The sequence below is a fragment of the Thyridium curvatum genome, assembly GCF_004353045.1.
Source record: "Thyridium curvatum strain D216 chromosome Unknown NODE_5_length_802575_cov_81.998223, whole genome shotgun sequence".
Lineage (NCBI taxonomy): Eukaryota > Fungi > Ascomycota > Sordariomycetes > Thyridiales > Thyridiaceae > Thyridium > Thyridium curvatum.
In genome coordinates, this window is record NW_022156760.1 from 696565 (window position 1) to 715721 (window position 19157).

The following is a 19157-nucleotide window of genomic DNA, read 5'->3' on the forward strand; positions in this document are numbered from 1 at the left end:
TGCTGGGAGTCGGGAGACCGACGATGGTAGCATGACTGAACTACCTCCAGCGCGCTTGCAGATGTTTCGGCTCTTGTATGTCTCCAGGACTGGATGCATAGCCACCTGCTGGACCTTGTCTTGTATGCTTGGATATGTATATTGTTTGTTATAGGGATATCTGTAAAGATACATCCCCCGCCATCTACCTCGACGTGGTGCCTAGGAGTTCGAGATGCTTATATTGGTTCAACTTTCTCAAGATCAAGTACGTCAGTCCCCATAGCCTGAGAATGTGAAGAAAATCGTCCAGGGTATTGTATTCATAGGCGCAACTTGATGAGGCTCCAGTGCCGAGTCGAGTGCTACATGTCTGTACAGGTACCGGGAATGCGCCCGCTGATTTGCATGACTATATACAAGCATCTCCGTTAGAGCCAAGAGCTACCAAACCAGCTTGAGAAAGGTCGCCAGGCCATCCGAGTCATTATCATACTTATTGTCTCCTAGTCCTCGTCTTCTTGGGCGGCAGCTGGATATCTTCTTCCTCCTCATCATGGCCCTTCTTAAGGTCCTCGGTCAGGCCCCACTCCTCTTTGTCATACCAGTCCTCGCCGTCAGACATGTCCTCATTAGGACCACAGTGTGCCTCGGCCTTGGCCCACCGTAGCACCGTCTTGCGCAATCGGTCTGCTCTGAGGAGACCTTCGTACAGATTCTTGGCACCCCGTGCAACTTCCTCCTGTTTTTGAACCCAGAGCTGAACCAGCCGCCGCACATCTTCGGCTTCTTGCTCTGGAAGACCGGCATCTCGCTCGGGATGTGCTGATCGTGGGGCTAGGAAAAGGGGGTGGATTGAGACGGCCTCGGATGCTCCTGGGGAGAGCGACCCGGCGGGTACGTCGCCGGCAGTATCTCCGCTGACGACCTCCGATTTGCCCGAATCATTCTTGACTGCAGCATCGTCGCTAGTCATGGTGACATCGGGATCTTCCGCACCCTCGTGGTCTCCTCCATTCAGCGATTCCTTCTTCTCGGAACCGTTGTCTGTCTTCTTATTGTCGGCATCAGCGGCGGAATCTTCATTGTGACCTTGAGCGTCTGTCTTGGCCTCCTTTGACTGATCATCTGAGTTACCAGCGTCCACCATGCTTGTGTCCCCTTCGGCATTGGGCTTATTTTCGCTTTCAACAGTTGGCGTTAGCTCCGACTGCTTGGTCTTTTCAGGCATCTCTGTTGAGCCGCCTGCATGGCTGGTTCCATTGACGCCGGATCCTTGCGGTAACGGTGCCTCGACATTTGATGTACCATTGATCAGCACCGAAGGCGGATTCGACGCATTTTCGTCCTCGAAATAGCTGATGTCATTAGGCGTCTCCAGTGCCTCGCACGGTATCCAAGTATGGTCGCCACAGAGTCTTGTAAGTAATGGCCGAACTTTCCACAGAGCAGCATTTTCACGGTGCATCCAGTTCCGGGCCTGGATGCAGAGTTCGTCCAAAGCTTCGGAAGTAAAGACCCTGGACATGGTGGGGTGTGTGGGTAGGTCGGTGACTGCGGTTAATGGAGCAAGAATGTCTGAATCGTGTCAGTGCTACTCAATGAGCGCAGGACGGTGGTGAACGCACTCTCTAGACGTATGCTGGCATACGGGTTGAGTTCAGCGACAGAGGCCATGACCTCTCGGACATGTTCCTCGTCATCGCCACTCTCCAACTCATAGCCATCGTCGTCGATAAGGGGAGGATTTCGCTCGAGGATTGCGCGCTGGTAGCCGGAGTGGTCGACAATCTACCCATGCATTAGAGCCTATCCATCCCTCTGATTGTACTTTAGACACCGCCTAATAGCCAGCATACCTCTCTCATATCAGACGCGCCCGAAGGAGCATTCAATTGTCCTTCACGAACTAGTCTGGCCTTCTTCTTGAGCTTGTTCCCGCGATTGGTGGGCTGGTCGATTGAGGAGTCCGAATCGGATTCTGCACAGTAGAAGTCAGTAATTGACGGCGTCGCGGCCATGGATAGGAAGGAATTCACCATAAGCCTTTCGCTTAACTGCCTTCTTGAGAGCCAGGAAGGTGTCCGTGAACAAGACTTGGTCTTTAGTAGTCGCCATGATGCGACTGATCCACGAAGGGGTTTCGCGACGAGATAATCAGTGTGGAATGAAGGGTTGCGCCGGCAGTCGTCGCAGTGAAAAGCGGTCCGGCACCGCACAGGAGGTAGTGCCAATGTGTTGTAGTGGATAGCCACGAGGCAGAGTCAGCTGGGTATTAGGCTTCCAGATAATACGTGGTCTGCGTGGAGGAAAAGTTGCGATGGTGTGTGGTGTTTGAATGACCGAGGAAACGGAATCAGCAAGGCTGTCGCTACTTTCTTGGGCGCGTGTTGGATGTCGCTGATCCGTGCACCAATATCCATTGGCTGGGCTAGGCGGTGAGGTCAGTTAGCGGTGGCAGAATATGGTTACCGACTTCCAAGGTTGTCAGGCTGTGGTCCCACCAAAGTGTCCCAGCGGATACCCCACTGTTAGCCTAGCTGCCAGGCCCCTAGGTACAGTCGGACTACCTGTGATTACCCAGAGCTTCCAAACCAAGCTATCAGCACTGAGCCTGCCACCCCTCGGCAAGGCTCATATCGAAGAAGCATACCATACAGAAGTTTGACCTGTGGCTGCTCGCTGTAATTTCCCTGGCCAAAGATGCTACATTGGACAACTGCAGGTTGAGGTAGTGTTCGGCCAGTTCTCGCTTGTGGTTCTGCTGAACTTCGCAAGCCCATTCTCGAGAATCGCCGATTGGAACTTTATACTGTGAGTCTCGAGCTTGCTGCCTCGTCGCAATAGTAAAAGCTGATCGTGGTATAGACTCCAGGTCTTGCCGTCTCTAGATAGGATAGACACCCTTCGCAACGATGGATGATTACCCGAAAGGGAGTCTGGACCACAATGTCCCTCTCTTAATGACGCTTGGCTTGCCGTCAAGCGAACCTGGCGAAGACCCGTTGCCACTCGACCTGAGGGAGCAGGCGACACTCCTTAGATCCGAAATTCCAGTCTTAGAAGGCAAGCAGGCTGAGGCGCTCTCGAAGTACATTCAGGAAAGCGACGGGAGCAGGGGTCCATGGAATGGAAGCGACAACTCCAGGAGCCACAAGTTCCGAATACGGCTTGCTGGAAGGGTATGATTTGGCCTCTATTTCTCGTGTAGCTGACCATTGCTGACTGTAATGGGGTGCCAGACATTTCTATTACCTCCTCGCCGCTCGAGATTGCCAGAGAACTTTGATCCTCCTCCGACGCCAGTGCCCCTTCACTCGCCATTCTCGCCCCTGAGTCCCTCGTGCGATCTGTATCCGGATGGGATGATCAACCATAAATGGTTACAAAAACACCAAGAGCTGGTACCCAGTGTTGTGGCATGCTTTTATAGCTTGACAGCAGACCAGACCCTTGCCACTCTGCATGACAACAGGATCAAGGCCGATATAAACGGCCTCAGGAATGCGATTGCCCAGTCTGGCTACAAGTGCAAGCTTTCTGTCATCTTCCTCGCTGAGGAGACGACACAGTCGCTTGAAGGTGTCTACGAACGTCTAGATAACATTCGAAGAGGATGTGCCCTAGACACCAAGGCTTTCTTCTTCATTCCGCCTCAAGACGACCTGGAACGCGCAGCAGACAATGCTCTCTCCACAATCTATACGCAAGCTATCGAGTATTATCGCGATCTTGGTCGGCATGCGAGAAAGAAGCGCGGTCGAGGCTATGCGCCCCAGCCCGCTGTCCCCCCCACTTCAGGAACATCCCAGACATTGTCGCTCGCGGGGTGGAACGTTCGGTACGATTTCAAGTCTGGCGTCTTTGCGGAATTCCGCCAAGAAATGGACGCTGCCTCAAAGTCCTTTGAGCAAGCTTACGAGATCTTGATGGGGACCGAGGTTCTAGACATCGTGCCTAGCTGGAGTCCCAGGTGGAATGAGGCGAGACTGCTGGCAGATATACTGGCCGTTCGCATCCTGCGCTGTCTCTTCTGGAACGGGCAATATAGTGTGGCGGTAAGGCGGTGGCGTTCCCATCGAGACAGGATAGCAGATTTCGTGGATGGCCGGGGTCGGGGGACAAACAACTACGGCTGGGAAGCATGGGAGTCTCGATGGGCGCTCGTGATGGTGGACTTGATAACGAAGACCGACGTGCTGGAGCTCTACCAGGATGAGACCACTCTCTTTCTTGAGCCAGAGAAATCCCTTGTTGGGGAACGTCTCTACCCGTGGGAACACTTGCATCATCCGGGTTATTGGTATCGGATCGCTGCCAAACATCTTTCCATCCGGCGAGCAATGGCGCAGAGGATACCAGAGGACGACCGCCGACCGCCCGAGATGTCTCCAGCCTCGAAAGTTGCGCACAGGGCCTTCACATATGAGAACTTCATGTGTCCAGACCCGCATGAGGAGTTTCCTCTAGTGGGCAATGGAGTTGACCATTCCAAGATGATCGTAGACGTCTTGTTGAAAGCTCGAGCACAGTTTGAAACTCATAAGCAGTTTCGACTTGCTGCTGAAATAACGATCGAATGCGCTAGGGAGTTTGCGGCAGCGAGAGAATGGCAAAAGGTGTTTGCCCTGCTACATCCTCTCTGGGAAACCACGACATTTAGATCAGAGGACTGGCTCAACATCTTTGAAGACCTGAGCTGGATGCTCCGCACAGCTGCTGCTGAGACCAATCGCGGAGATGTCGTCGCAGCTATTGATTGGGAGCTCATGAACAAAAAGTTCACACGGCGACAGGATTGGCACTACGACATTGCCAAATCCCTCGATGGAATCTCCACACAAAACACCCAACCCCTGATCAAGGTCAATGACAGCCTGATCGATCCATTCCTCTCAACTTCCTTCGCATTCAAAAACGACCAGGGCAACGCAGGACATGTATGCCAGGCACAGCTCAGCATTGTCTCCAATGCATTCCCGGACTCTGCGTCTTTGAGTCTCAAGCACATCCGCCTCGCGTTCAACGGAGGAATAAGACCTGTCTTGATTGAACATGATGCATCCACTGCAGGAACGGAGGCGTCTATACAGCGTACAGTGGTCTCTGCTGTGGCACTACAAGAAGGGTTGACAGCCGAAGAGGTCTCTGATGCAGGCCCGGTGCCTTATCTGAGAGGGACGGGTGATCTGACCATTCAGCCAGGTCAGACCCGCGTCTTCCAACTGGCTCTTCACTTGAGAGAACCCGGGGATGCTCGGGCTGTATCTGCAGAACTTGTCTTTCAATGCGCGAACTTCACGCTGGAGCAGATGGTCAAGTTTCCAGAGGACGAGCCAGGCGGCTTTTGGTTCCATTCAGCAACATCTCGAAGACATATTTCAAGATCTCATCCAACCTCCATACACGTTGCACCACGGCCACCCAAGCTAGAGATTAACTCATCCAACTTCCTCACTCAGTATTACACAAATGAGGCTGTCGATCTCCAGTTTGAGATCGTTAATGCGGAAGACGCCGAAGCTAGCGTCAAGATCGATGCCGCTTTGACTGGCGAAACTCCACAAGGATTCAAACTAATTTTGAATGATGATGACGGCGAGACGGCCCCAGCTGGTGAGACTGAAGCTAAGATCAGTTCGCTGTCGTTGGGCAACATTCCAAGCAAGTTGTCCTCGAAAGGGGCGATCAGGATTGATCCGACAACCCTCTCCACGAGCTACGAGTTGACCATCAAAGCACTCTACCACCTTGTATCGGACCCTGAGACCCCTATTGTTCAGACGGCCGTCTTCAAGTTGAATTTCGTTAATCCGTTCGAGGCAAACTACGACCTGATGCCCAAGCTTCACCCTGAATCATGGCCGAGCATTTTCGATTCCGAAGGGATCCATGATCTCTCAGATGACGGTGAAGCTTATGCTAAAGCTCGAGGTCTTGCGCAGATGTGGTCCTTGATCACGCGCTATGCCTCGTTCGCGGCAGAAGACTTGATGGTCATGGATATTGATATTTCGATCGCTCCGACAAAGGGCGTTCGCACCCAGACCAAGAAACGGGCTGTCCTCCCCGACGGAGGGCTGCAAGTGAAGCCCAAGACCATCGAGGAGGCCCACTTCGATATCGAGGCACAGAAGCTCTCTCTGGATGACCGGGATCCCGCAAGCCTCGATGTCACTCTTCTCATTAGGTGGAAGCGTTTGACCAGTGAGACTGTCAATACGACCAGCCTCCCTGTTCCTAGGCTCAGCATCTTTGGAATTGAGCCCAGGGTGCTCGCGTCGGTCTCTTATCCAGAGGGAGGTGACTCTCTAGTGAAGCTCGATATCTGCATCGAGAATGCATCGAACCACTTTTTGACATTCGGCCTGGCCATGGAGCCATCGGACGAGTTTGCATTCTCGGGAGCGAAGCAGACCACGCTGAACGTATTGCCGGTGTCGAGGAGAGATATAACGTACAGGCTTCTGCCCCTCGTCCACGGCACTTGGGTCAAGCCCGGGTTGGTGGTGCGGGACAAGTATTTCCAGAAAGTGCTGCGGGTTATCCCTACGGAAGGGATGAAGCTGGACAAGGATGGGTTCATGATTTGGATCCCTCCTCTAGACGACGAGTTCGAGGAGCCTAGCACGGACGAGTCGTGATATCCTACGATAGACAAGATAGAGACCAAGATAGAACAACACTCATGACAAGAATCAATCATTCATCGGCTGACCACAATAGTATGTGCACGGAACGACACAAAGGCTTTGACCAAGTTTTGCAAATCATCTCATTTTGCAGGGTATCTCGTTGTGGCGCCGATACATGGGCAGCGTCCAGCATCTTAAATACATTACGTATAGTACAGCGACTCAGACTTTATAGAAGCAGAAGCCAACGTAGAAGCTGGCGGCCTCCATCTCCTCGGGTGACACCAACAACGTTCCGTCCCGGTCCCTCACCTTCATGCGCTCGCTGAGCGGACCAAGAACCTCGTCATCCTTCTCCGACTCGTAGATCTCCTTGAAAGTCTTATGGTACTGAAGCTCGAGGTTGTAATCCTCCGCCAAAGCACGAAATGCGTGCCACGGGACAACGTACTCGGGGACTTCCTCGACGGCTTCGTTCAAGAAGAAGTTGTACTTCCAGCCGTATGGCGGGCGGAAGACGCCGTCATCGGGTGTCTCGCCCGGGAATCTCACGCGGTAGATCGAGTTTCCCCATGACGCGGTAGGTTCCGCTTCGCCCTCCTCGACCTCGCCATCCTCGGCAGACGGGTCATTCTCCTTGCCAGTCTTCTCCGCCTCTGCTGCCTTCTTCTCCCTCTCCTCGTTAAATTCGCGCACTTTTTGACCAATGACATCAGAGTTGGGAATGCAACCGATGAAACGGCCACCCTTCTTGAGAGCGCTGGCCACGTTCTGCAGCATGATGCGCGCCTTCTGTTCCGACTCGAAAGCATAGTGCATGCAGAACATCATGCTCACGACGTCGAATCCATTCCGCTTGAGCGGGTTGCTATCAAAGCCAACCTCGGAGACAATGTTGACGTCGGCAATGCTCGACGAGTAACAGTCCTTGACGTGGAAGCGAGCATCGAAAACCCGTGGAGGGGGTCTCCGATGATGGCCGCCGCGGCCGCCCCTTCCACCACCGCCTCGGCCCATCTGGAGGTAACGTTCTCGAGCCTGCGCGATGCTCACATCGGCGGGATCCAAGCCCACGTAGAGCTGTACTTTCTGCGGCGCCTGCTGCCACTTGCCCAGATCTCCTCCCTTCCCACAGCCGATATCCAGGACCAGGAGCTCGTTGGCCGAGCTGCGGTCGCGATGGCCCAGTGCGAATTCCTCGTCAGGCGAGAACTTTTGAATGATGCAGCTCTTGATCCAGTTGTTGAACGACCTCAGGCCCTTGATTGTGCTGTCCGTCGTTCTCCACTCGCGGCCACGCTCTGGGACGGCATTGTAGTGCGACCTGACGACATCGTTGATCTCGGCGCGGCGCTCCCGGTCGGCTTGCTCCTGCGCCTGCCTCTCCCTCTCTATGGCGCGCTGCCTAATCGCCTCGCGCTCGGCATCCGTGATGCGGGCACGCTGTCCGGGTCGCTTGGGCTTGCGCACTTGCTGGTCGCCGCCAACGGGGGATCTGGAGCGCTGACGCTTCTTGGCCCGCTCCAGCTGTTTGGCATCGAATGCCTGGGGCTGCTCTTCCATGGCAGCAAGGAAGGAGAGAACGCCTGGATGGTGTGTGAGGGGAATGAGAGTGAGGGCGAGAAACTATTTGTGGTTGTTGATCAGGCGACGTGTGTGCTGGGTTATCAAACGATAAGCGATTGTGCCTTGGCGTGAGGAAATACTGACCCTCCTTATGCCGAGGGAATTAAGGCAAGACTGAGAGTCGCAAAGACAAGAAGTGAATTTTTGGTAGCAGATTCAGCAGCGCCTGCGAGATCTTCCAAAAGAAGGCCGACAGGCTCGTTTGTGCTGTGTGTAGTGCTGATCGTGGAAGGCAAAGCAGATGGATAGGTGGTAGTGGGCTGTGGCCTTTGGAGGATCCCCCTTGGAAAGGGATCTGTGACTTGACGCGCGACAAAGTCTGAAGAAAGAAAAGGCTTACATAAGGGACCTAAACTAGGTAAGGTACCTATATTATGCGCTGCTTTGAGGCGTCAAATGGGCTTTGGATTTGGGAGGTGACGCGCGAGCCTTGCCGCCTTGAAAGTTACAGTGGAGCTCTTCTACTGCTTTCCAGTCCTGGAGGTGCTGTGTGCCTGGACCACTCAGCTGTGGCACCTCACCTATCGATGCTTCCAATTGTCTTCCTAGTGAGCTCGTGCACCACATCATCATCTCAACCTCTTCCCCATCATCCAGCCCTCATCCTTTCTTGATTGCCCTCACCATCTCCTGAACAGCGGCGTTTCCCAGCCTCACAGACCGCCCACGAGCATTTCAACCCGGACAGAGCGCTCGTGCTCGCACAAACTGACCAGCTTGGTTGGTCAGTGATCGTATCCCACTCGAGCTTCCCCGTCTCACCAGCTGCATTTCGCAATGGGTTCCGACCCGCAATATGCGAAATGGCCTCTGCTGCCGCTGTCTCAGCACGTCTTCACCCTGACCAACCCTTACGCGACCAAGCCTGCGCAACAAGCAGCCGTCACCGCCCTCCAGGATGCCATCAACGAGCACAAGATGGCTCCTCTCTACAGGTACCTCGCACATCCTCTCGATGGCGTCCTGAACGCCGTAGGCGAGGGTGGCGCGAGCGCGCCCGGCAAGCCGCTCAGTAGGAAGTCAAGTACCGTGGGCATGATCGCTGCCAAGAACCCGACCGCGAGCATCGCTCTGCCCTGGGACGAAGGCCTGTACCAACAACTCAAAGCCGACAATGACAAGGAGCTCGAGGAGTTCCAGAAGGAGGAAGACGAGGCCGTTGAGAAGGCTGGCGACACTGAGATTCTTGCTGCAAGGGGCAAGAGGGCAGAGTTCTACGCCAGAGTTGGCGATAAGGTGCGTTTGTGGCTTGGGTGGTTTCGCTTGCCCCAAGCTGTATTGTCTCGACCTGATTGCTGACAGTTCTTCTTTCAACGCAATAGGACAAGTCGATAACCTCATACGAAGCTCTGCTGGAGAAGACGGGCATCCTCGGCACCAAGATCGACCTGACACTTGCCATCATCCGCATGGGACTCTTCTTCGGCGACAAGATGCTGGTCAAGAAGCACCTCGAGCGTGCCAAGACCCTCGTCGAGTCTGGCGGTGACTGGGATCGGAGAAACAGGCTCAAGGCATACGAGGGCCTCTACCTGCTGACCGTGCGCTCCTACAACCTGGCCGCCCCTCTGCTCCTCGACAGCCTGTCAACGTTCACCAGCTATGAGCTGTGCACCTACACGAACCTCGTCGTCTACTCTGTCCTGGCCGGCTCCGTCAGCCTCAAGCGGGTCGACTTCAAGTCCAAGGTCGTCGATGCCCCCGAGATCAAAGCCATCCTTGGCGACGGCGAAGACAAGCTCCTCGCGCTCTCGGGCGCCCTCTCTGCGGGCCCTGGCGCCGACGCCGACGCCGCCGCGGACAACAAGACGGCGCCCCAGGCCGCCAAGACGGCCGTCGTCAACCTGACGACCCTGGGCTCGAGCGTCGACCAGCCCGAGGCCGAGATGGCCGTCGACTTCTCGCCCCTGGCCCAGCTCGTCTCGAGCCTCTACAGCGGCAACTACAAGCTCTTCTTCCAGGCGCTCGCCCTCGTCGAGGAGCAGTTCCTGACGCAGGACCGGTACCTGCACGAGCACAAGAACTGGTTCATCCGCGAGATGCGCCTGCGCGCCTACCAGCAGCTCCTGCAGAGCTACCGCGTCGTCGGCCTCGAGAGCATGGCCAACGACTTTGGCGTCACGGTGGACTTTTTGGACCGGTAAGACGCAGACCCACCGCCCTTTTTCTAAAGCCAACCGACCTGAGATGCTAACATCTTCTTCCTCCTTTCCAGTGATCTGGCCAAGTTCATCGCCGGCGGCCGCATCCCCTGCACGATCGACCGCGTCTCGGGCAAGGGCGTCATCGAGACCAACCGTCCCGACGACAAGAACAAGCAGTACCAGGATGTCGTACGGCAGGGCGATCAGCTCATCACGAAGCTGCAGAAGTACGGCCAGGCTGTGCGCCTGAGAGGAAGCGAGAGGGCCTAGACATTATTACATGCTTTGTGCTGGCAGGGGTCCGGGAGTTTCTCTTTAGAGGGGCGCAAGAGCAAAATGGAAGAGGCTGTGCTAATACTGTATGATACCTACCTTAGAGGAATCAAAGTCATGAACACTGGGAATCGCAAATGAGGCGAGATCAATATATGGGGTGTGCAAAGTGGAGTTCTTTATAAATGTGATCCTCCCTTTCCATCATGCGTTATATGCTAGACGCGGGAAACAATCCTTTCTAATACAGGTGTTACCCCCTTTGTATGCTACTCAACAAAGACAGCGCGACTAAGCTCTCAAGTACAAAGCGCACTTGTTGCGAATCTGAACAAACCACCCACTTTATCATCCCCCTTTTGCCTTTGCCCACTCTGGGCCACACTACCGGTACTGGTCCATAAACTCCTTGTGGAACTTGACCATGCTGCCCACCCACTCGGTGCCCGGGGCGAGGAAGGTCGTCCGGAAGTGCTGCGTGCCGTCCTTCTGGCCGAAGCCGCTGCCCGGCACGACGCAGACGCCCGTGGCCTCGAGCAGGCGCATCGAGTAGAACTCGTCGGGCCGGCGGCCCTCCTTGCGCGCCTCCTCGACGGCCCGGGGCGGCACCGTGATGGTCGGGAACAGGTACATGCTGCCCTGGGGCCGGTCGCACTCGACCCCTTCCATCTGCGCAAAGGCCTCGTGCAGGGCGGTCGCGCGCTTCTGCAGGCCCTCGTAGATGCCCGTGTACTCCTCGTTGTAGAGCTCGAAGCTCGGCTCGCCCTCGCGCGGCGGGTTGCACATGAGCTCGACGAGGCACTGGCCGATGACGGGGGCGCACAGGGTGATGGAGACGAACTTGTAGATCTCGGCCTGGACCTTGTCGTCGAAGCCCACGAGCTCAAAGTAGCCGCCGCGGTGGCCGCACTCGCCCACCATGCCCTTGGAGATGGAGTGCAGCGACGCGAGCTCGACGCTGTCGTACTTGCCCGGGTTCTCCTTTTGCATCTGCCGCAGGGCGGCCTTGAACGAGTGGAAGCGGCCGACGAAGACGTTGGTCTGGTAGACCTCGTCGGCCATGATGACGAGGCGCTCCTCGCGGGCAAACTCGATGACGGAGCGCACGTCTTCCTCGGACAGCGACGCGCCGGTCGGGTTGCCGGGGTTGATGATGACTATGGCACGGACGTCGGTGCCCTTGGCCTTGGCGTCCTCGCAGGCCTTCTTGATCGAGGTGAGATCCGTGCCCCAGTGGTGGTGCTCCTCCAGATAGTAAGGCACGGGCGTGGCGTTCAAGATGGAGAGTGATGCGGTGTAGAGGGGGTACTGAGGGATGGGGATCAGAATGCCGGTCTCTGGGCCTGCGCAGATGATGTGCAGAAGAGTGTTGACGCCAGAGGAGGCGCCTCCAGAGAGGTAGATGTCGGCCTCGTTTGCGGGGAAGCCATCTCGCCCTGGCTGCTTGTTAGTTTTGATGTACGAGAGCACTGGCCAAGTGGGAGACAGGAGACATACTCTCGAGGAATTCAGCGATCCGCTGCCTGATCGCCGGCGCACCGTTGCTGGCGCTGTATGCGCCTACAGAGCCGACTGCCTTGAGCAGCCACTTTGCTCGCTCAATGACATCGGGCTTGTATTCCATGTGCTTGACCAGCACATCCTCGTGGTCTAGGAGCTTGGGGTTCTCGAGAATGCTGAGTACTTGGCGGAAGAAGGTGATGGGCTTCTGGTCGAGCTGCTGGGGGTTGCCAATGTTGGCAGAGATGACCTCCTTGAAGGGCAGGTCGGTGTCGCCGCGTGCGAGCTTGGCGCGGTACTCCTCCGACTTGACGGCGAGCTCGCCCCTCACGGCGTACTGGGCCGCCTTGACGTGAGGGTTGATGTTGTCATAGTTGAGCCTCCGTGACGACGTGGACGACATGTTTCTCTGGCGAGGTAGCACCTGTCTGCGGTCGCTGTAGAGTACTTGACGGGAGGGTGAAGAAGTTTCGAATCGCGGCGGGGCTCGCTGCGCAAATGCACGAGACGTAGACAGAGACTGCGGGGCGCCTGTGGAGTTGAGGAAGACAAAGTTTGTTAGAAGGGTCTCCGAAAACCGAGCACTAGAGCCGGAAGCTTGATTTTGTATTGTGGGGGGAGACGGAGGTGAGTCGTGAAAATCAAGAAGTCAACAGGAAGTGAATGACACGCCACTTGGATGTGCATGTGAAGGCAGCAGGATATCGAATCACAGCGTGAGTTGGAGTGAATCCTGCGAGCAAGGATAAGGAACAAGGGCGAGGAAGGCTGCAGGGCGCAACATAAGGTATGCAAGCATCATGAGTCCTTGTGGTGAATCAGAGTATGGGGGGCGGTAGTGAGTCGTCCGATGCCGGGGGAAGCCGCCGCCCGAGTCGAATGAGTCAATTAACACTTCGAGTCTCGGCTCCTCACCGACCACCTTCGGTAGAACCCGACCGGCACGCGCGCATAGCATAGCATGGCATGATCCACCTGCATTGCCTGTGTCCAAACACGCCGCGCGCCATTTGCCCACAGGCGTGGGTTTGCCCGGCCAAAAACGGCATGGCGAGCCGAGTTCTGGACAGGCGAATGATATCGTGTACGTAAAGCCAAGTGTGGGTGAGTGAGTGGTTTGCTGTCTGCCCAAGGTGGTGGCATCAAAGACTCGCAGGTTTACATGTATATGCAACGCCACTATCCTCCATGAGGTGCATGCTGGCTGGAGACAAGAGAGGAAGAGCCAAGGGGATTGCGGCGAAGGCGGATAGATCCAGGGGTGCTTGCAAATAGGAATGACGAGGGGTTTGTTGCAAGCCTGCATTGATGCGCGCAACACATAAGAAGATGGGGGAAGCTTTACCTGAGAGACATCTTACACCCCGTGCTTGCCCCAGCCTGGCAGGCCTGATGCTTCGAATGGTTCCAAGAGCGACCACGGCGCTGACGATCTGAAGCGGCCCTCCGGCCACTCCGCCGAGAGAGGCCATTGATCTCGACACTTGTTGGCACCGAGTGAATGCCAATGCGCGTTTGCGTGTCGGGTCGAGCCAAAGTCGGGAGGAATCGAAGAGGGTGCCCAGTCGAATCGCCAGAGGTTCTTCAGGGGAAATCCCGGATTACACTCGTTTCATCCTGACTGGGCCATGGTAGTAAACTTTTGTAAAGTCGGTGAGCGGAGCTCCCTATCAGCTTCCTTCGGATAGAATCCGTTGAGGCTGGGGCAAGTCAAGGGCTGGTTGCAAGAAAGCGGGAGCGCGAGGGCGGGAGGTGCTCTGTACTTGGTAAGCTCGTCAAACGGGCGCGCTAATCTGTCGTATGTGTGAGATTTGATTAATACCCAAAGAAAAGCCCCAGAAGCTGGAGGAGAGATTAGAGATTGATCCAGAGACGCAGCCCTGGAGACAATATGAGCACGTGTGCCACCCGACCGCGTGTATTCCCTCCAGCAAGATCATCGCTTAGGGTCTTGTGCCATCATTGCAATGGCATTCTGTCAAGGATCAAGCTGAGGGCTAGCCTTTTGATCAGTGAGAGCACAGCACTGAGAGGGTTGGACTGGAGTCCCCAAGTCGCGATAGTTGATAAGGCAGTGCGATAATACTCTAGTCTCCCCGCCCGCACCTGATTGGTCCGCCCTGAACCGCTCTCCACGCCCCCGAAGCCAGCCAAGATCTGACCACTGGGAAAATAATTGAACGGCCGACAACGACAAGGAAGCTCTCCAGCAAGCCCAAGTCCGCCTGCTGCTTCTGCGCAACACAACCTCAAGATGGCCAAGAAGGGTAAGCATGCTGCCGTTTGACTGCTCTTTTGAACGAATAGAAGGAAACCTGACTGCCGCCCAGCGAAATCGCGCCTGATCCCCGTGCGCCTCATCTCCATGGCCATGACTGGCTTCTTCTACACTTTCACTCGACCGCGCACGTCTACGCCCATGAGCATGTTGAAATACGATCCAGTCGGTATGTCGGAGATCCTTCGCATATTCTCTCCCACCCTGTCCAAACCCTGACCCTTTCACTAGTTCGCCGCAAGGTCCTCTTCCTCGAACAGAAACGAAAAGGCAAATAGGCCATGGCCACCACGAGAGACCCCAGCAGCGTGCGCTTCACGGCCGGCGAATACGGGGATGGTGTTCGTTAGGGCCGGCTGACCACCGGGCAAACCTGCCGCAGAGCATTGGTCAGAAAAATCGAGATCCGGCCCTTTGTACGATGGTTCACTTTCATGCATCCGAGGCGTTTGGGAAATCATTGGGATCACCACGTCACCGCTTTTATTAGCAAGATCACGGCCGCAAGGACGTATTGTACATGTAATAGTAGAGCGATTTGCGACGTGTCGACAAAATACCAACCGGGAAGCTCAGAAGCATCCTGATTTAAAGCGCCAGTGAGCAATCTTTCTTGCGGTCGCCAAGAACTCCGCACCGGCGGCCAGCCCTTTACTGCCTATTCTTCTGTCGGACCCCTGGTGCACACGCAGACGAGTCTGTGTCGTGCCTCATTTGACGTCTTCCTAGCTCCGCTGGGCAGTCCCGTCCGTGCTAGCTTCTTTCTGTCGGAATATGAATGGTCCCTTGAGAGACCTGGGTTTTCCATTCCTCTTGCCTGCATGGAGCTTCGCCGCCTCGCAGATTGGCTCTTCAGGGCTCGATTTGCGCCGCTTCGATGATGTTCTGCTTCCACTGCCTGGGTCTCCTTCACCAGCGCTGGCAATGCGTTTGCGTGATTCATCCGCAAAGGCTGACAGAGACTGCTTGGTGTTACTGTCCTTTTTTGCCTCCCCATGAGTACACCTTCCAGCATCAACAGGCTGGGGGCCGGCTCCCATGACCGGTCGATTATATTGCCCGCGACTGAACACAGACTTCTCAGAATTCAGAACTGTCTTTTTCACAAGATCTGGAAGCGGAGGTATCCCTTTGTCGCTTGTGTTCGAGTCTTGGATGGGGGTTGGCTTCATAATCGATCTTGGCTGGAATCCGCTGCGCCTGCGATCTTTCTCTTGCTCGATTGACAAAGGCTCCCGGATCGACTCGTCATCTGGCGGGCTGCGGAGCAAGACTCGTCTCTTTCGTGCTCTCGTTCTCTCATAAGAGACCGGCTGTTGAGATAGGGTTTGGGAAAGGGATCCGCGGTCTGGCAAAGATTCACCAGCTTCGGGCTTGGGGGACAGAGAAACACTTCTCAAATCGGACGAACTCGTTCCCAAATCTCCGCCTTTTGGCTGACTCTGTATTGCATGACCCTGGGATGAAGCCTCGGCTGTTCTCTTGTCATGGTCAATCTTGGCGAGGCTCGCGTCCTGAATCGACAACTGTGAGAAGAGTGCAGAAAGAACCTGGCGTATGGGTACGGATCCGGCACTCTCGCCACTGGTTCGCAGCACTTCAGAGCTGTTATCACTCAAGCCTTGACTCTCCACTTTGAGTCCTTGCAGAAGGTCGGGATGGTCATGGAGCCACCGCAAGAGGTTGTTGGCAAGCGTCGACAGTTCTTTTCGCCGAGTGTGAACAACTTGGCTTGCCTGCTTCTCCCTTGCTTTCCTCTCTGTAAGTTGCATTTGGAGATCCTGGATTTCAGCTAAGTGTTCAGTGCTGGCCGACTCCAACTTTTTTTCCGCGGCAAGTCGTCCTTGCTCGCTTTTGATGTGCTGTTGACGAAGGCTCGCCGTTTCTGTCTCGAAATTTTCTTGCTGGCGACGGCGATCATCTTCAATGCCACTCTGAAGTTGACTCTCGGCGTTCATCCGGAATGTGTCAAGCTTTTGGGTAAGGTCATGAACCTCTTGGCCAAGCTCCTGTGTCTTAGTCGAGTGCAAGTCATCTCTTTCCTGCATTTCCTTCTTCAATGATGCAATTGTCTGCTCTTTGTCCAGAACGTTCTTCTTGAGGTTTTCAAATTCGCTTTCCAGGTCATGGAGTCGGCCCAGAGCCAGTCGGTCATCTTGCAATTCCTTTTTCAGGTCATTCACGTTCGTCTGGAGCGCCGAGTTTATTCCCTCAAGCCTTGAAGTATTGTTTGCCGCATCAGTTAGTGATTCCGTCAAATTCTGGCACTCCATTTCCTTCTCTTGCACCAACGTGCTGAGGAATGCATTCTCTTCTCTCTTCTCGATGAGTTGCTCATTCCACAAACTTTCGCGGTCTTCCAGATGTCGCCATACTGTTTCCGCTTGTGATCTAAGTTCGAGTGACATCTGAGAGATCAAGCCTTCGGTGCTTTTCTGGGCATCAATTGTGGGAGTGATTTCAGAGATAAGCCTTGATTGGCATTAGACTCAAATGCCTTGTATGCTACATGAGGGTGGATCGTAGTAACTCACTTCGATGATATCTCGCCGTGTAGGCGTTCGATGTTGGACAAGATCTCGGCCTGGCAAGGGATTTCGTGGGTGATGGTATCCAGACGTCCCATGATTCGTTCAGCACTCATAAGCGTGTCAGTAGCGATCAAGCCAATCGAAAAGAGATACTCACCTCCTCCCCTGGGTTGCGGTACATTCATCTGTTGCAGTTTTGACGTCGTCACTGATATTAACTAGCTTCTTTAGAATGTCTGTCGACTGCAGAGCCAGGCTCTGGAGACAAGTGTCGACATGCTGGCGTGCTTCTGCTTGCCGAAGGAGGCTCTCAGACAGTTGTTTTTCCTGAGTCAATTGAACATCTCGGTGTCTGATTTTCTCTTCGAGATCTTCAATTCGGCGGCTTTCTGTTATTAGGGATTAGTCAGTGCTCTCAATCTCTTGACGGCCTCAGACTTACGCTCTTCCGCCTGCTTCCTGCTCTCGTTGATGGCGGCTTTGACACTTCCCATCAGGCGGATGCGTGCGGCCTCAGACGTTTTGTTGATATCTTCCCTTCGAAGCTCTTGGGCATGCTTCTCGGATCGAATTTCAGCCAGGGTCTGCTGACATGCTGCTCTTGACTTCCTGAACAACTCATGCCGCTCCTTCATCGCGGCATTTAGATGTCCCTTGTGAATGCGAAGTTTTTCCTCAAGCTGCTGCAGCCGAGATTTGGAGCTCTCGAGTGTTGCCACTTGGTTGCTCAGCCTCTTTTTCTCCCCCTGTAAGCTTTTGATCTCAGAATCCTGAGCAGTAACAAGTGAGTCTCGCTCTTTGATCTCGGAAGCCTGGAGTTTGATCTTGTCATAGAGTCTCGCAATCTTGGCCTCGATTTCGTCCCGCTTCTTCTGACCCTCCTGAAAGATGTGGTTGTAACTTCCCAGGAACTCCTCTGCAAATATTCTTAGGTCTGCGGCGGTGTAGATGTCTGCACTGATCGGCATACGATCTGAAGAGGGAGTGTGCGCCGTAATTTGAGACAAGGGTAGAGGTCGGTTTGGCGTTCTTCGCTTGGAAATATTTGACACATGAGAGCTGGATCGCACCGTAGAGGGCCTGGTGTGGGTATGGAAACGTCCGACAGAATGTGGAGATGCTTTCTTAACCTTGCCATGACCTCCCGTACGATTCTTCGAGGGCAGGTCCTTGACGGTAAAGGAGAGGTCGCTGACTGGACTTGAAGCTGAATGAGTCTGTCTTGGTGAATTAGGTACAGTGAGATCTCCGTGGAGCAAGCCCTCTTTTGCTTCATCAGACACTGTGCCCTTTGTTGTCTTCCCCCCTGACCCTGGGGATGTCTGAGAAGGACGCTGCTGAATTGAAGACCCAGACTGCTTGTCTGGGCCATCGCCCACGGCCACAGAAAGACATGCGGCAGTCTCAGCCGGGACACCATCAAGTGTTGAGTTTCTATCCGTGTGTTGGTCCGCTGCCTGGCTTACGACTGGGACGGAATCGACCACTAGGCCTGGACTGAGCACCGGGAGCTGCGTATCAAAGTCTTCCGTTGTGCCAACCACCTGGTTCTCAATCAGTTTTCGAGATGAGTATAGCGGTTGCGGCTTGCTTTTGAAACCCGACACAGTCGTATATGACGGGTTCAGTCTCAATGGAGGGCCGAAGGTGAAGGCACTTGCGATAACTGGACTGTCTAGGAGTTCATCTGGACGTTTGAAAAACGCCTCTCGAGAGGAGCGAGCAGCCTTTAATGGGGAGGCATTCGACGCCTCACGTTCAGTGACACTGACGCCATGGTCTTGAACAAAGACCTCTATGCCTTCTGGTGTCTGGGGATGCCCCTGGCTGAGGGCGACGGGCTCTACCCAACGGGGCTTGCCTGGGTCATTCGATTTGGTGTTGCTCGCCATGCTGCTTCTTCGCTGCTACCATAGCACGAGAACAGGATATGGCTGTTCAAGTCCAAGCAGGTCATGCAATCTTTGGAGGAGTGTAGAGATAGCAAAGCAGTGTAGGTCAACTGGTAGTACCTGAATCCCACCTGGATAATGATGGACGCGCAACCAAACAAGCAGGTGCCCGGGTAGGACCTGTGGTGGCGATGGGCATTCATGTTTCTGAGGAAGGTGCTACGAGTCTGGAAGGAACATATCTTGAACTAGCTGTTAAGAGGCAGTGAGGCAAGGGCGTTTGGAGCAAATGCTCCTCC

At 54.8% G+C, this 19157-nt stretch overlaps 7 protein-coding genes across 7 annotated transcripts; 3 read left to right on the plus strand and 4 right to left on the minus strand.

Moving 5' to 3' along the window:
• Positions 1-475: 475 nt before the first annotated feature.
• On the minus strand, positions 476-2097 carry E0L32_001437 (uncharacterized protein; the record flags this gene model as incomplete). Its single annotated transcript, XM_031135516.1, has 4 exons — positions 476-1557; positions 1608-1770; positions 1839-1960; positions 2019-2097. The coding sequence occupies 4 exons, from the start codon at positions 2095-2097 to the stop codon at positions 476-478; spliced, it is 1446 nt and encodes a 481-aa protein (XP_030991951.1).
• A 797-nt stretch (positions 2098-2894) lies between these two features.
• On the plus strand, positions 2895-6623 carry E0L32_001438 (uncharacterized protein; the record flags this gene model as incomplete). The annotated part of the gene is made up of 2 exons (XM_031135517.1): positions 2895-3161; positions 3222-6623. 2 exons carry the CDS (start codon positions 2895-2897, stop codon positions 6621-6623), a joined length of 3669 nt encoding a protein of 1222 aa, XP_030991952.1.
• Positions 6624-6836: 213 nt separating this feature from the next.
• Positions 6837-8177, minus strand: E0L32_001439 (uncharacterized protein; the record flags this gene model as incomplete). Its single annotated transcript, XM_031135518.1, has 1 exon — positions 6837-8177. The coding sequence occupies one exon, from the start codon at positions 8175-8177 to the stop codon at positions 6837-6839; it is 1341 nt and encodes a 446-aa protein (XP_030991953.1).
• Positions 8178-9017: 840 nt separating this feature from the next.
• On the plus strand, positions 9018-10654 carry E0L32_001440 (uncharacterized protein; the record flags this gene model as incomplete). Its single annotated transcript, XM_031135519.1, has 3 exons — positions 9018-9476; positions 9563-10380; positions 10456-10654. The coding sequence occupies 3 exons, from the start codon at positions 9018-9020 to the stop codon at positions 10652-10654; spliced, it is 1476 nt and encodes a 491-aa protein (XP_030991954.1).
• A 387-nt stretch (positions 10655-11041) lies between these two features.
• E0L32_001441 (uncharacterized protein) lies at positions 11042-12560 on the minus strand (the record flags this gene model as incomplete). The annotated part of the gene is made up of 2 exons (XM_031135520.1): positions 11042-12093; positions 12155-12560. 2 exons carry the CDS (start codon positions 12558-12560, stop codon positions 11042-11044), a joined length of 1458 nt encoding a protein of 485 aa, XP_030991955.1.
• Positions 12561-14411: 1851 nt separating this feature from the next.
• On the plus strand, positions 14412-14713 carry E0L32_001442 (uncharacterized protein; the record flags this gene model as incomplete). The annotated part of the gene is made up of 3 exons (XM_031135521.1): positions 14412-14424; positions 14488-14604; positions 14667-14713. 3 exons carry the CDS (start codon positions 14412-14414, stop codon positions 14711-14713), a joined length of 177 nt encoding a protein of 58 aa, XP_030991956.1.
• A 447-nt stretch (positions 14714-15160) lies between these two features.
• E0L32_001443 (uncharacterized protein) lies at positions 15161-18858 on the minus strand (the record flags this gene model as incomplete). Its single annotated transcript, XM_031135523.1, has 4 exons — positions 15161-16907; positions 16970-17074; positions 17124-17355; positions 17409-18858. The coding sequence occupies 4 exons, from the start codon at positions 18856-18858 to the stop codon at positions 15161-15163; spliced, it is 3534 nt and encodes a 1177-aa protein (XP_030991957.1).
• Between the last annotated feature and the right edge of the window lie 299 nt (positions 18859-19157).